The 14,747-nt window shown below is 40.9% G+C and overlaps 1 protein-coding gene across 3 annotated transcripts; it reads right to left on the bottom strand.

The window, feature by feature from the left end:
* Positions 1-4,375: 4,375 nt before the first annotated feature.
* rwdd3 (RWD domain containing 3) lies at positions 4,376-12,533 on the bottom strand. 3 transcript variants are annotated; one of them, XR_012178752.1, is made up of 6 exons: positions 12,196-12,526; positions 11,182-11,414; positions 10,287-10,511; positions 6,770-6,888; positions 6,434-6,638; positions 4,376-4,944 (listed from the first exon to the last, which is right to left on the bottom strand). XR_012178752.1 is itself a non-coding variant. In XM_073464893.1 (5 exons), exons 1-5 carry the CDS (start codon positions 12,278-12,280, stop codon positions 6,524-6,526), a joined length of 774 nt encoding a protein of 257 aa, XP_073320994.1. In that variant the 5' UTR covers positions 12,281-12,533; the 3' UTR covers positions 6,143-6,523. The 3 variants fall into 3 exon arrangements, 2 of the variants coding, with proteins under 2 accessions (XP_073320994.1, XP_073320992.1); XM_073464893.1 differs by lacking the exon at positions 4,376-4,944 and having other exon boundaries at positions 6,143-6,638; positions 10,287-10,508; positions 12,196-12,533; XM_073464891.1 differs by lacking the exon at positions 4,376-4,944 and having other exon boundaries at positions 6,143-6,638.
* Positions 12,534-14,747: the final 2,214 nt, after the last annotated feature.

The raw sequence follows: 14,747 nt of genomic DNA on the forward strand, positions 1-14,747 counted from the left end.
TAGGACAGAGGGATTGGTGGGCACTTCTGAAGTATATAATAATTGGTAGAAATTTTTGAAACAGGAATTGATTTTGTCATTGTCAGTGCATTTTATACCACATACATCATTAACTTCAGGGATGGTTTGATTAGCAGTTCTTTGGCGCAGCTGGTGAGCCAGTGCTCGGCCGGATTTTTCCCCGTGCTCATAATAACCATGTCTTGATTTGGAAATCAGGTATTCTGCCTGTCTGGTGGACAGGAGATCAAACTCTGTCTGTAATGACAAGCGTTTTTTGAGTATGTCTGCCGATGGGGAATGGCTATGAAGCCTGTCCAATTCTAATATCTCATCCATTAATTTTCTAATACGCTCAGTGCTAGTTCTTTTCTTATTTGCACAGTACGAAATAATTTGACCTCTTAAATATGCCTTTAGTGACTCCCATACAGTAGATGATGACATCCCTGGGGTTTGATTGATGTCAAGAAACATTTTGATTTCAGATGATATGAATTTAGTGAACTCATCATCTGACAGAAGCAAGGGGTTAAACCGCCATGGACGGTATGATGATTGTGTACCGGGAATGTATATTTTCATGATTAAGGGACTATGATCCGAAATAACCATAGCCCCGTAGTCACATTCTTTTGTAAGATGCAGAATTCTTTTATCCAGGAAAAAGTAATCGATTCGTGAATACGTCTTGTGAACCGGGGAGTAGTAAGAGTATGACCTGGAGGTGGGGTTGCGAAACCGCCACACATCTGCTACACCGTAGGTCTTCAGAAAGAGCTGAATAGATTTGGCCGACTTTGACAGGGATGCCCTCTTAGAAACACTCCTATCTAAGAGAGGAGAAAGTGCACAGTTAATGTCACCACCGAGTATAAGATAATGTGAAGTCATATCTGGTAAGTGAGAAAAAAAATTGGTGAAGAATGTAGGGTCATCCCAGTTCGGTGCATAAACACAGGCTAAAATAACTGGGAGTGAATATAATTTTCCTGCCACGATGACATATCGCCCTGCATTGTCAGTCTGTACGTGAGATGCCGTGAACTGTACATTTTTACCTATCATAATTGCAACACCCCGAGCCTTTGAGCAGAAGTTGGATTGATACACCTGACCAGCCCATCCCCTAACAAGACGAGAACTATCACAAGAACGTATATGGGTCTCTTGTAGGAATGCAATATCTACTCTGAGCTGTTTTAAGTGTGAGAATATATTTTTAAATTTCACTGGGTGATTGAGTGATTTAACATTCCAACTTATGAAATTAGCAGGGCAACCATCATGACCTCTGGTGTTGTTTATATTGGCCATATTGTGTACACAGAGAAATGAGCACCATATATGAAACCCAAGGACACAAAAACACAAAAACAAACATAACTAAAAATAAAAGTCTGGTGGAGTAGATTCAGTTCGTACATAGGCCCAGTAGTTACCCACCCCTTATCACCCACCCGAACAAGGTGATAACAACAACCCCGGGGAAAAAAAATCCACACAATAAGTGCTTATGATTGGGCGAAAAGCTAAAAGAAAAGCTAAACGCTGCGGCTCCCGTCGAGCCTCAAACATAAAGAAAATAAGAAATAGTAAAGTGCAAAGTAGTGTTGTTTTTTTGTTTTGTTTTTTAAGCTATGCAAAGTAAACTTAGATTATGATTCTTGGGAGAGAAAGTATATGGCTAATCATGTGGTTTAGCAAGGTTATACAGCCTTGCTTCCACTAACACTGTGCCATCCATGTAAACAAACCACTGTGGTCGACCAAATTTACCCATAATAGTAATCAGGAACTGAAATAACATGTCTTTCATTTTAACTATGCTAAAGCATCAAACCAGAACCTTATTAGTAACACTAAGCCGAGCATGAAATAATATCGGCCCATGAGCCCACAGTTCAAGCTGTCGAACAATATGTAGAAAATGTAAACACTGTGTTATAACTATATTTGTACCTGATAATTTCTGGCACTGCGGTACACGTGTTCAACATGTCCGTATGTCAACAGAGACATGTGTAATCAGCCGAGAAGTTCAGTCTCACGGTCATTCACCAGCCTCCGCAGGTGGAAGGATGCTTTTCTTGACGTAAGCCATAGCTTTGTCCGGGTCAGTAAACTCCCTGTCGTCTCCTCTGAACGTGATTCGGAGTCGCGCTGGAAACAGAATCCCGTACCGGACTCCCTCTTGGTCGCGAAGTAGCTTCCTCACCTCTGTAAATGCAGCTCGAGCTTTAGCCACAGTTGCCGTGTAGTCCGGGAAGATGGTAATCGGTTCCCCGTTGAAGCTGAGTGGGCCCTGGCTGCGGGCGCGCCGCAGTATCTGGACACACTCTTGGTAGTAATGTAGCTTAGCAACAATGGCTCGAGGTTTTCCGCCCGTCTTCTTCTGCCCAAGGCTCCGGTGCGATCGATCGATCAGTGGCTCTTTATCCAACTGTAGCACCTCAGTTAGCAGCTTTGATACAGAGGTTGTTGTGCTTGAGTCGGGTGTCTCGGGTACGCCGATGATTCTTATGTTGCATCTCCTCGACCGTCCCTCCATATCCTCACACTTCGCTTTCAGCCCTGCGATTTCTGTCTTCATCTCGTTCACAGTTTCTTGCAAATTAACCACTTCATCCGACCATGCAGATAGCCCCCCCTCCACGTCTTTGATGCTAACTTTAACCTGGTCGATCTCGTGCTTCAGCGCCGCGGTGTTGTTCATTATCTCCGTTTTCACCGCCTTCAGCTCGCTCCTGAGGTTTTCAAAATCATCCGCGAGGGCGTTCTTCAATTCTGACTTTAACACCGTTGAAATATCCGCTTTCAAAGAAAGAAGGATTTCTGACTTCAAACTTTCAACGTTCATCTTTCCGGAGGCAGGTGGGGATGCAGGTGAGGGCGCAGGCGAGGGCGGAGTCACTTTAGCCGGGATTTTGGCAGTACTCTGGTTCCAGGAGGTGTTGGGCCTTGTGTTGGAGGGTCCAGTATACTTGTATTTATTCAGCCTCGTTTCCATCTGGACGTCGCCGTGGATTTGTTACATCATCCGACTGAGTTTAGGAGTAGTTTACTGTAGCATGAAACGAATTACACTTTACTTTTTTCGCTTAAAATAGAGGTTTAACGGGAGCTCGCGTCGAACACAGCCTACTCCATAGCGGTCAAGCCACGCCCCCTACCATCAGTTTTTCTGACAAGAACCACTGGTGAAGCATAGGCACTAGTGCTTTCCTGGATGACACCCTTCTTTAGAAGCTGGTGATGTGCTCCCTAACCTCATTATACTGTGTGGGGGGTATACAGCGGTAGGGCTGTGAAACAGGGACATAATCTGTCAGGGGGATCTCATGTTTGACTCGGTCTATGTAACCTAGATCCTCATCCTGAAGAGCAAACACATCTGCATACTGGGCTAGGAGCACAGCTCACTTAGTCTGCTCTTCCTCTGTACCACCTATGCGCAGCTGGTCAAGTATTGACTGAAGGTCATTATCTGTTGTCTGTTTCTCTTTCTGGTCAATAGTCACTTCTTCCTGGTCAGCTGAGATGTGCTGGAATTGCACCTCTGTCTGGTCATTGTCAACACACTATGCCTAGTCTGGTCCGGGGATTCAACCATACATCCTCCTGAGAGAAATTCACTACCTGCACTAGAACACATGCCTAGTGGCATCAACTACTAGAGTGGGCGCTACTACAAGATCACCAGGCAATGGTGACTTAGCTGACTCCAGTAGCAGATAGGCACCATCATCAGACGCAGGTTTGCTTCCCTTGTATCCCGGCCTGTTACCCTGACTGTGGTGGTCTTCTCTACTACCTCACATGTCTGTACTCGCTGAAATGCTTCCCTCCAATCTGGATAAAGCTCTCCTCTGAGAGTAGTGTCAAACTTGGCCGTGACCAACTGCTTGCATCTCTTAATGAAGTCCAATGAGACCTCCTCTTTGTTTGAAAACTCTTTGTTTGGGGTGCTGACTCCTCTGGGACTGGATCTTTAACCACTAGGAAACCACACTCAGGTATGTTTAACCCCATGGCCTCCATATCTAGTTCAAGATACCCTAAGTAGGTAATCGGCATAGAGTTTGCTGAAGTCAACTTGAGCCACTGGGCTGTGGGGAACACATCCTCCTCTTTTCCTAATAAGTGCTGTCTTAAGAAAGACTCAGAAATGGTGCTAACCGGGCTCCCTGTATCCAGCAGGCATTTAACTGGAACCTAGGACTGGGTGATATGGCCAAAACTGTTATCATATGTTTTTTTATATTGATCGATGTCGATAATTATCAAGTTATACAGCAAATTTAACAATAATAATTTTGAATTGACAGTTTTAAGAGTATTTTCCTTAGAACAGAACCCAAAACAAACCAGAGGGTTAATTATGGTTTATAAAACACAATTATTTATTTATTATCTATTATTTATTTAACACCTCAAAGTCTGGGGCACAGTGCCATCTAGTGGCTTTAGTGTGATTTTTGTTCTTCCCCCCTGGTTACATTTGTATCATATACGTATTTCCTTGATTTTATCCATGCTCCTCTCTGCTGATTTCAGTTCATGTAGAATAGCTTCTGCAGCCCCTTGGATTCTGGCTTCATGGGCGTAGATGTGCTTTGAGGTTAAGAAGCGTTGGATGGCAGAAATAAAACGGTCGGTTCACAGTTTTTTTGTAATTTGGTTGCTCTCACAGAAAACTCCTGATGTTTCTGGCTGGGGTGGTTAATGTGACAGCTGAAGCAGAGCTCCTCCCAATACTTGTATACAACAGTATTGAGCAGATGGAGGACAATGGTTTCAACATCATGGAGACGGTGAAGGGGTCCGCACCAACAGAGATGGAGTAGGAGGAGAGGAAGGAGGTGTATGCACCATCGGATATGGAGGAGATAACGGTGGTGATCCGTAAGGTGTCAAGAGTGATGGCGATTGGAGAGCTGTACTCTGATAAATAAAATACAAAAAGACATCATGTTAGATAAGGGTAGAAAGGAACACACTGTTTAACACACATACACACCTGAACAAAATCTTAAGACGGGGAAAATTACAAGTTTTTGCATTTTGCGGTGGTGGATCGTAACCAGGTTGTTAGGCTCGGGAAGACCAGCGGCCGAGGACTTTGATGGCATGTTGGGAATTCCTTGTCTGGAGGCGGTAGCGGTGGTGCCTATACGGAAGAAGTGGCTAGAATAAAGTTTGGGAGAGATTCCTGACTTGGATAAGACCTGGTGGAGATGGTGGTGGAACCAGAAGCGTGTGGCGACTGCCTGATTCAGTGATGAAGAGTGGTTCTTGTGGGGTAGCGTGGCATGCTTGTCTCTGGTGTATATACGATAGGATGGGTTCGTAAGGGCTTAGGTATGAGTTTAATCAGAAGAGGAAAAATTCCAAGCATTGTAGGAAGCCTAAGAATGCCAAGAGGAACATTGATTCAAGGGTCGAGTCGATGGATGGGGATAACTATCCTGAGCGGAGTGTTAGGATGTAACGGATAAGGAGGGTTTTATTATGCCAAATAGGAAATTGAGACTAATGTGGTGATTGGTGTAATAACTTTTATTAACACCATGTTTTCCCTAATTTGAACAAGAATTTCTCTAACTTATATAAAGTGAACAGTATTGGTACCAACACAGAACCTTGTAAAACTCTGAGTTTGGCATGCACTGAAGGTTCATCGTTAACATGTACAAGATTGATCTGATGAATAGGACTTAAACCAGCTCAATGCAGGTCCTTTCATGCCAATTACATGTTCCAGTCTTGGTAATAGGAGCTGATGGTCAATGGTGTCAAATGCAGCACTAAGATCCAACAAGAGCAATACGAACACCCCATCTGATGCAATTAGAAAGTCATTGTAACTTTGACGATCCTGTTTCAATCCTCATATAAGCTTTTGTTATGTAGAAAGTCACATAGCTGACTGGCAACTGTTTTCTCCAGGGTCTTAGAGAAATAGGAAAGGTTAGATGTGGGTCTATAGTTGGCTAAAACCTCTGGATCAAGTGCAGGCTTTTTAAGGAGAGGTTTACTTACAGCTGCTTAAAAGGACTGTGGTACATAACCTGTTAACAGGGACATATAATCATATGCAGTTAGCAGCAGAGTGTAAATAATTGTAATTCATGAAGGCGCATCAATAGCAAACCTCAGAGGAGCTTTATTGGTATAATACTATTACATGCAGTCAATATAAATAACATAAATGATGTCTGGTCTGTTGATACTTTATCAGTCCATCATTGAAAATAAATCAAACATCAAACTACACAGCAGTAATACACACATTTTCTGTGCAAGACATCAGACCACCTGTCCCTTTGTGTCTGCAGTTGAGCCGATGCTACAGCACAGTTGGTGTTGTAAGCGGGCTTTTAGGATTTACATTCAATTTGGAATTTTGGTCAGTCAACTCTTCTGTGCGCACCTGTTTCCAGTCAGACTATGCTCACTTAGTCTGAATCTCGTCAAGGATCTTCTCGGTTTAGATTCAGTCACTGTGGTAATGTAGGTGCTGTCAGTGACTTAATGATGGCAGTATCTGCTGGTAGAGCTCAGTCATGTTGATTTCCTTGAAGGCTGCAGTCAGCTCTGCTACTGACTGGTAGTTCATCACTACAAAACCCTGGAGACTGATAGAAAGACACAGAAAGAAACCATATGAGGAGTGTTACGGTGTAGTCAAAAACTGATTACATGGATGTAGGAGCCCAGCACTAATTCCATTTCTCTGCTACATGAGTCATGTGTCTGTGATCTGTACCTATGGCCACAGGAGGAAAACGAGGGGGTTTCAATGACAACCTTCATCATCCTCTCTTTGCATTTCTTGCCTGAAGAATCCGTATCCACCTTCACTGTCTTCAAAAGGCGACAAAACTCCTGAAGAGACATAATTACAGTCACAACAATGAGAATACAAGACAAAGGGAAACACAGTACATCAATCAATCAATCAATCAATCAATCAGTCAATCAATATTTGTATAGTGCCAATTTACAACAAAAGTCATTTCATGATACTTTCCAAATTGAGTAGGTGTAGATCATACTCTTTAATAAATTAGACAAAAACAAAGACCCAACATTTCCCGCATGAGCAAGCCCTTGGTGAAAAAAAGCTGCCTTTTAACAGGCAGAACCCTCTGAGCAGAATCAGACTCAATGGTGGGTAGAGATCTAGCTAGGCTGGTTTGGGAGGGAGGGAGGGAGGAGAGAGAGAGAGCGAGAGAGCGCAGGAAAGAGAGAGAGAATGAGAGAGAGAGATGGTATGGCAGGAGTCAATCATGACCTGACCACAACAAACAGCAAAGATTACAAGATACTGTAGCAACAGCAACTGAACTTACAGAGAACAATTGAGGGTTATAACATTTATTACATTTATTAAAGGTCCCCTCAACACTCTTTTGTCATACAAATGATTTCCTTCACTGGAACTTGTTTCCTATTAAGCTGCTATTAGTGATACTGGACAGACACTATGATTTAAGATTTTAACCCCATATTGATGGCCTCTGATAAATTTCTATTTCACTACATCTGCTTTGTTGGATTTGTTTAAGGGGGGCATTGCAGTTTGAGGTGTTCATGATCCAATTACCCACATGGCAGTTGTCAAATGATCCTTTATAAACTGTAATGAACTTGTTATAATATTATTGTAGTATTATATGTTGTGGCTACTAGTCTTGATTCAGACTCTGCTGTGATAGAAACACAGTGACCATACTGTCCACATCTTTAGCAATTTGCTATGCCAAACTCTTTTTTTTTCTCTTCTTCTTGTCCGTTCATAGTCAAATTGCACCAAGTGACACTGCCTTGCGTATACCAAAGAGCAAAAACCCTATCAGAAGGTTCCTATTATTGTACAAGTCATGACTCTGAGTGTGAGTGAGTGTAGAGGTCGTATGTTTTGGCCCATGCAGAAAGAGTGATCACAAGATGTAGTGTGAGTTAGCACAACATAGAAGACTGTTATAAACATTCATTGTCAGCCCAGCTTTAGGTGCACACCTGTGAACCTAACATTAATTCAGTATAAAATAAACAGCAAAAGTTCTCGCAAGTCCAACAATTGAACATACAATGAGCTGCTTGGGCTTAACTCAGTGTTAACATGTCAACAACTGCCTTCTACTTTGTGTGCTCAAATTAATAAACTGAGATAACAAATTAGTATTTTTTTGCAAACCTTACAAGGCTGTTGTAGAGGGCCTCAGTGTTTATTTTGTGTGTTAATCAAATCAGCTACAGCATGTAAAACCCTGACAATCATGCCTGACTACAGACTGATTGGCCAGGTGCTTAGAGGTGAGAAAGTAAAGTAGAGCTTGAACTTCTCTCTCAAGCTCTCTTTTTAATACATCTACCAACTATTTCCATCCCATTTTTCTGTGCACCGAAGACAGTGCCAGAAAGCATGTGTGCTAAAATCCCCATTTTTGTGAAGACAACCAAGAAGTGGAAAATACACAGAATTCTTGTAGAGGGATCGGGGAGGCAGTGGGATGCAGCCAGTAACAGGGCCCTGTTTCTAAAAAATATAATATGTGGCATCAGGTCGGTGCATAGACTTGTGCACTCGCCAACACAGATTCCAGCATTATAGGCAGTATTGAAGGTATTTCCCATACTGGCATCAGAATTCTAGAAGGATGACTTTGTCAACAAGCCCTTCAAATCACCCAACAAAAGGATGCATGGAAGCATTTTCTGATCCAACATCAGCAGGATGACATCATCAGTCTGTTCCTGGCAATGCTATTATAAATCACAGAAAGAAAATTATTCTGTTTTATGACTTTAGACACAAAAACATGTGGTTAGGGAACAATACTGTATTGCTTCACTACTAACTGTACTATCTACACAACAGGGAGACTAAATACTAGTTTTGGGGGAACTCAAGCTGTCATTTTCTATATCAGGTAACAACATTGACAAGGTAAGAAATAATGATTTTTACTGACTCTCACCTGAAATTATAATTTTGTCCTTCAAACTCGAATTAAAGAATCCTCCAGACTCCTTCGGCATTCTAGCTGTCAGTTTGTTAGTAATCTGAAGAAATTTCACTCCATACTTTGTGACTGTGGTCACTTTATTATAGACAGATCACCAGCTCACTGCTTCTTTCCAAAATAGTAGTTGCATAGTTTGGAGCTAAGCTTTGGGTCATTATCTAGTTGTAGGATGAAGTTGGCTTCATTCAAATGCAATCCACAGGGTATGACACAGTGTTGCAAAATAGAATTAACCCCTTCTTATTCAAGACCCTTAAAATCCTATTACAAATCTCCCACTTTACCAGCACCAGCATGCCAGACATCACATTTCCTCCACCATGCTGACAGATGGTGTCAAGCACTCCTCTTCATTTGTTTCATAACTCATAAATGTGATCCAAACACCTCAAACTTAGATTTTTTTCTGTTTATAACACTTTTTCAAGTCTTTCTGTGTCCAAAGTCTGTGTTCTTTTTTGTCGATCTTAATCTTTTCTCGTTGATGATAGACTCATTGTGGCTTGTTCTTTGTTATTCTGCCTAGAAGGCCAGCCTCTTCACTGTTGACATGAGACTGATGTTTTGTGGGTACCATGCTAGTTGAAGACCTGTGAGGTGTCTGATTCTCAAACTCTGATATACTTGTCTTGCTTAGTTGTGCATCCACTTCTCTTTCTATTCTGGTTAGAGCCAGTTTGTGCTGTATTTTGAGGGGGAGTAGTAGACACCGTTGTATGAGATCTTTAGTTTCTTGGCAATTTCTTGCATGGAATAGCCTTCATTTCTCAGACCAAGAATAGACTGACAAGTTTCAGAAGAAAGTTATTTTTTCAGGCCATTTCGAGACAATAATTGAACCCACAAATGTTGATGCTCCAGATACTCAACTGATTGCTTGCCAAGTTGATTTGCTTTTTTCAATCAACATGACAGTTTTCAGCTGTGCAAGTATTTTTTAATGATCAATTAGCTTTTTAACATGACAAACTTGGACGAGCTCACAGAAAGTGTCATTGCAGTACAGTAGTGATGTTTACTGAAAATAAAAATTAAATAATTAAATAGTCATTTACCATATTAAGAATGTTTAGACTGTATTTCTGATCAATTTAAATTAATTGAAAAGCATTGTGCTTTTCTTTCAAAATTAATTAATTTCTAAGCGACCCCAAACTTTTCAGCAGCAGTGTGCTGCATACAAGACATAAAGAAAAAGAAGCACCATTTGACAACTTTATGTGATGCTGTGTTAAATATGTGGGTTGGTACCTTGATGTTGGCTCTGGCCCCCTGCAGAATAACCAGTATACATCGTCCCAGGAATAACCTCCCTGTGAGCTGCAGCTGTTCGGACCAGCGCTCCAGCAGTCTAATGTAACGATTCGGAGATCGAATGTGGTCCAACGACAGCACTGCAGTCCACTTCTCCTCTTTTTCTCGCTCTTTCCTTTCCTCCTCACCTCCTGTGCAGTCCTCTGTCACCTCCACAAACTGCTATTAACACACCACAGATTTGGTAAATCATTAATAATGATTATTAGTAATCGAGAAGACCGATAAGTGATTACTGGAACCGATATATATTTGCAGTAAAAATAAAAGTCTTAGTGTCAAATTTGAGAATAACCAGTGATGGAATGTAACTAACTACAATTCACTCAAATACTTGAGTATTTACATTTTTTGCTTCTTCCACTTCACTAAATTTATTAGATAACTTTAGTTACTTTACATATTCAGATTATTCAGTGTTGATCAGCTATTACTTGTGATGTGTAAAAAATCAGATTGTGTTGTGGTTGGGACATTGATGAGACTACAGAAAGAGAAAGGATGCTGCATTGGAGTCAAGGTATTGCTTCGTGAGGCCAATAATCAGTCTACCCTAATTATTTGAGGTCCTCAAATTCTACTAACCTTGTTTTTTTTCTAAATGTTCTACTTTGTGCACACTGATAATGCTGTGGCTTTTTTTCATCTGACCAAGCTACAGATGTCTCACAGCTGCCCTTTAAAGATACAGAGGACCAATAGTCTCACACTATAGCTGTTGTCTTTTGCTGGAACATTCCTTTCATGCGGAAATGTTGTTGTTCAATTACACGTAACAGGCTAAATTCACTAAGTTACAGCTTATTCGACAGTCAGTAAGTTCATTGTTTACCTGTAACCACTCCACTAGCTGATGAACCATTGGTTCTGGTGGTAATGATGCAGCTTGATCAAGCAGCTGCTGTCTGATGTTGTGACACTGGGTCCTAGAAAGACCAGTGGAAGAGACAGAGATGTCGGGGGGATGGTAAGGGTAGTGGGGTTGCAGATGGAACAACAGACTGATGTCCAACCTTCTTTCTTCTCCAACAGTGCTGTTGATTTGGAACACGAGCCCATCCTGAGCTACAGGGCACAGAATGGGGGTTGTCAGTGTTAATGCCATTTTTAAATGACACTTAAAATGCTCAACGTTAGTCAGAAATAGCCGACTCTGAGGCCACATGTCAGATAGTGTTGAATTTTACCATTAAAAAAGGTCCACACCCATTAATGCATATCTGAGACAACAAACAGGTAAGACAAGTCAATGGGGACAGACGAAAACAATCTTGGTCCACTTTCATAACATTAGTATTAGATATTCCTTCATGTTTGCATGGAAGAAACTTTGGTTTACCCAAATAATACTACAACATCCACTTTCCTGCAAATCAAACCTGATATATTCACAGTTTACACACTGTTTATGACACCTACTTAACTTGTATATAAAACTTTACACCTATGCTTTCACGTCCTTGTATGTGTAATAGTTCTACGTTTCTTGTTTTGAACCCTATTTTTTGTTCAGCTTGGATTACATTGTTTTCACAGTATGGTTATTTATATCTTTCTATTGGAACTGTGTGTAACGCTGATTCAGATTTCTGACTCCGCGTTACACACAGTTCCAAAAGAAAGAGATAAAAATAGCGTGTGTACAGTATGTAGCCTGTGTATGCTTATGAACTGTGTATGATCACATACTGGTCAGTACAGCTGATTTGGATATTGGCACAGATGTCTTTGTGATGTGTTTCACTGGTCTTGTTACTAAAGGCTTCAGGTTAAATGTAGACATGGTCAGTTTATTGTAACTTTAGGCCTATTTACGACCAAATGTTAGCCACGTTAGCTAACTTACCAGACTGTTGGAGGAGCTGGAACTCTCCTTCTCCGCAGTAAATGGACGATAAAACGGAAACTTCCTCAACAGCCGCTTCGGACATGACCAATTATATTATGTCTTACAATTTAAAGCTGTGTCTTTCAGAAAAATTATGAGAGCCTTGTAGCATTCCCTCATTTTACCCCCCCTCATTAGATCCACGATTTCAGTAAATACACAGGTCCGCACCTCCTTGTTGTTCGGGTAGTTTCGCAAATCGACTTCAGGAGTTCCGGCCCACAGTCTCCGCCCGGTGGTGCACGCTGGAGGATTTAATTCACTTTTGCGGGTCGCTTTTTAAAGCAGATCTCTATTACAATTGTAGTTCTAGTTAATCAGTCTAAGGTCATACCAAACCACCTTACAAGAAGGATTTTAAATGCACCCCCATTGTACATATTGGTTTTTCATCTTTTGAACACCTAGGTTTTGTAGATACCTCCAGACACTTTTGATTTGGTTTTATTCAGTGTTCTCATGAACTTACTTTTAATTACACAGAGGAGCTGGTCTCCCTTTCTAACCACACCTGTTGCACTACCCCCTACAGGGTCAAAACTCATTTAAAACACCGCAGCCCTGGCTGAATGACACGATACATGAGTTTTAAATAAAGATCTACGTGTGTTTTAACAGATTTGGAAAGATGCAATGAAAAATGATCAAAAGGCAGTTAAAGAAGCAAGAGCGTCCTTTTATTCTAACTTAATTTCATTAAACCATTTTAATCCCTGAATTGTATTTAAATTTTTATCAATAGCTCACTTTTAAATGGCCGTTGGACCAACATGCTGTGGTCCAGCCTCTTTTAAGGAAACCCAACCTGTGTTGTGATGCTTTTTGCTTGAACATTGATTCTGTAGTTGCTCATTGTTTATACATCTCAAACTTTGATAGCCTCATCTAATCATGTTGCAGCCAGAGACTTGAACGGAGTCTGAGATGTAGTTGAACTGATTTTATTTCTGCACTTTACAATAAAAACAAGGATACACTGTATGTTCACTTGTTATAGTCCACCAGACTGTTTTCTTCTGCTTCCTCCCCTAACTTAATACAATCTGCAGCTAAGAGAAAAAGAGTTTTTTATTACAGCATCCTGTTCAAAACTTGCTAGACTTACTGAAAGGCACCACCTAATGCTGTAAGGTGTGCAGCACATGTACAAATGTCAACACTGCCTAATAAAGTACTAAAGTATGAACACTGCAGCCTGGAAAACTACATTAGACCAGTAGATTTGACATATAAACATGCCTGAAATAGCATGCGATTGCAAATTCACCTGTTAGCTGGATTTGATTGAATTAAACTGGTTACACTACACTGAAATACTGTACAAAATATGGTGGGTTCCCTCACTAACAAGAAAAACAGATCTACTCCTTGTAAGCAATTTGACATGTAAAAGGATATTATTGCTAACTGTCCATTTATTTTTTCTAATGGTTATGGTTTTTACAAATAAACCACTGCACTGATTCCCTTTCTGTACGTAGGGCCCTTGGATAAGCTGAGGAGATACACGATGTAGGGTAAGCCCTCTGCATTTCAACATCTCTATAGACTGATCATCTGTAACTGTGCTTCAGTTTCTGCGTAATCTCAAGAACTGGCATATAGGAAGATTACTAATGTGTTGGTTTGGATGGTTATTCTCAGTTCATCTTTTGTTTTATGATAGATTGTATACTTTACTTACTTTAGAAATTGTTGTCTCCCTTGTAAAGTTAAAGACTAGTGACTAGTGTCCATTTTCTCTGTAGTTTATTTTTTCAATTTCTTTGTGACTTTATCATGTTAGTGGCTGTCACTGACATTATAAAGAAATTGACAGTGACAGAGGGGCTGACATCCAGCGAAGAGCCACAGGACACTACCGCTCCCAGGCTGCTGCTAAGGACTCAGCCTTTTTGTACATGGGGCACAGGCTCCACCAGGTGAACTACTGTACTTGGGGCTTGACTCAACTTCATCCAACCTGTGACTAGAAACAAGAAAAAACGACTTGAGACTTGGACCTAATGACTTGAGTCACATGTCTGCTAAATTAAGTATTTATTAGTGTAATACCAACATTTCTACCTGCATTTTTACAAAATAGAAAGAATAAACATGTTCTTTCACAACCTAATCATCCAATTTTTTGTTTTTGATAATGGCTTACAACTGATCTATTAACCATCAGTATTAATTAATAAATTCATGCATTCATTAACCACTCATAAGGCCATCACTTACTGTAGGCCCGGTTTCTGTCTGTCTGTCCGTCTTAAATACTTTATTGCCAGTTTTAAACATCCCCTCACACCACCACACCTACCAGGAAGTGTTGAGTGTAGTAACATGAGAGCCACTATAATGTTCATCATCCAGCAGCGTCCATATACATATATGCTGACAAAGTCGTGTAAGGAGGCTTAAAATGAAAGCCTCCAGTCAAATTACAACATGTTTGCCCAGAAAAGCCTTCCCCCTGAACACTGGTGGACTGTGGAAATGTTTCCTCCATAACAAGGTTTTCGCTG

The sequence above is a fragment of the Pagrus major genome, chromosome 4 (genome assembly GCF_040436345.1).
Source record: "Pagrus major chromosome 4, Pma_NU_1.0".
NCBI lineage: Eukaryota > Metazoa > Chordata > Actinopteri > Spariformes > Sparidae > Pagrus > Pagrus major.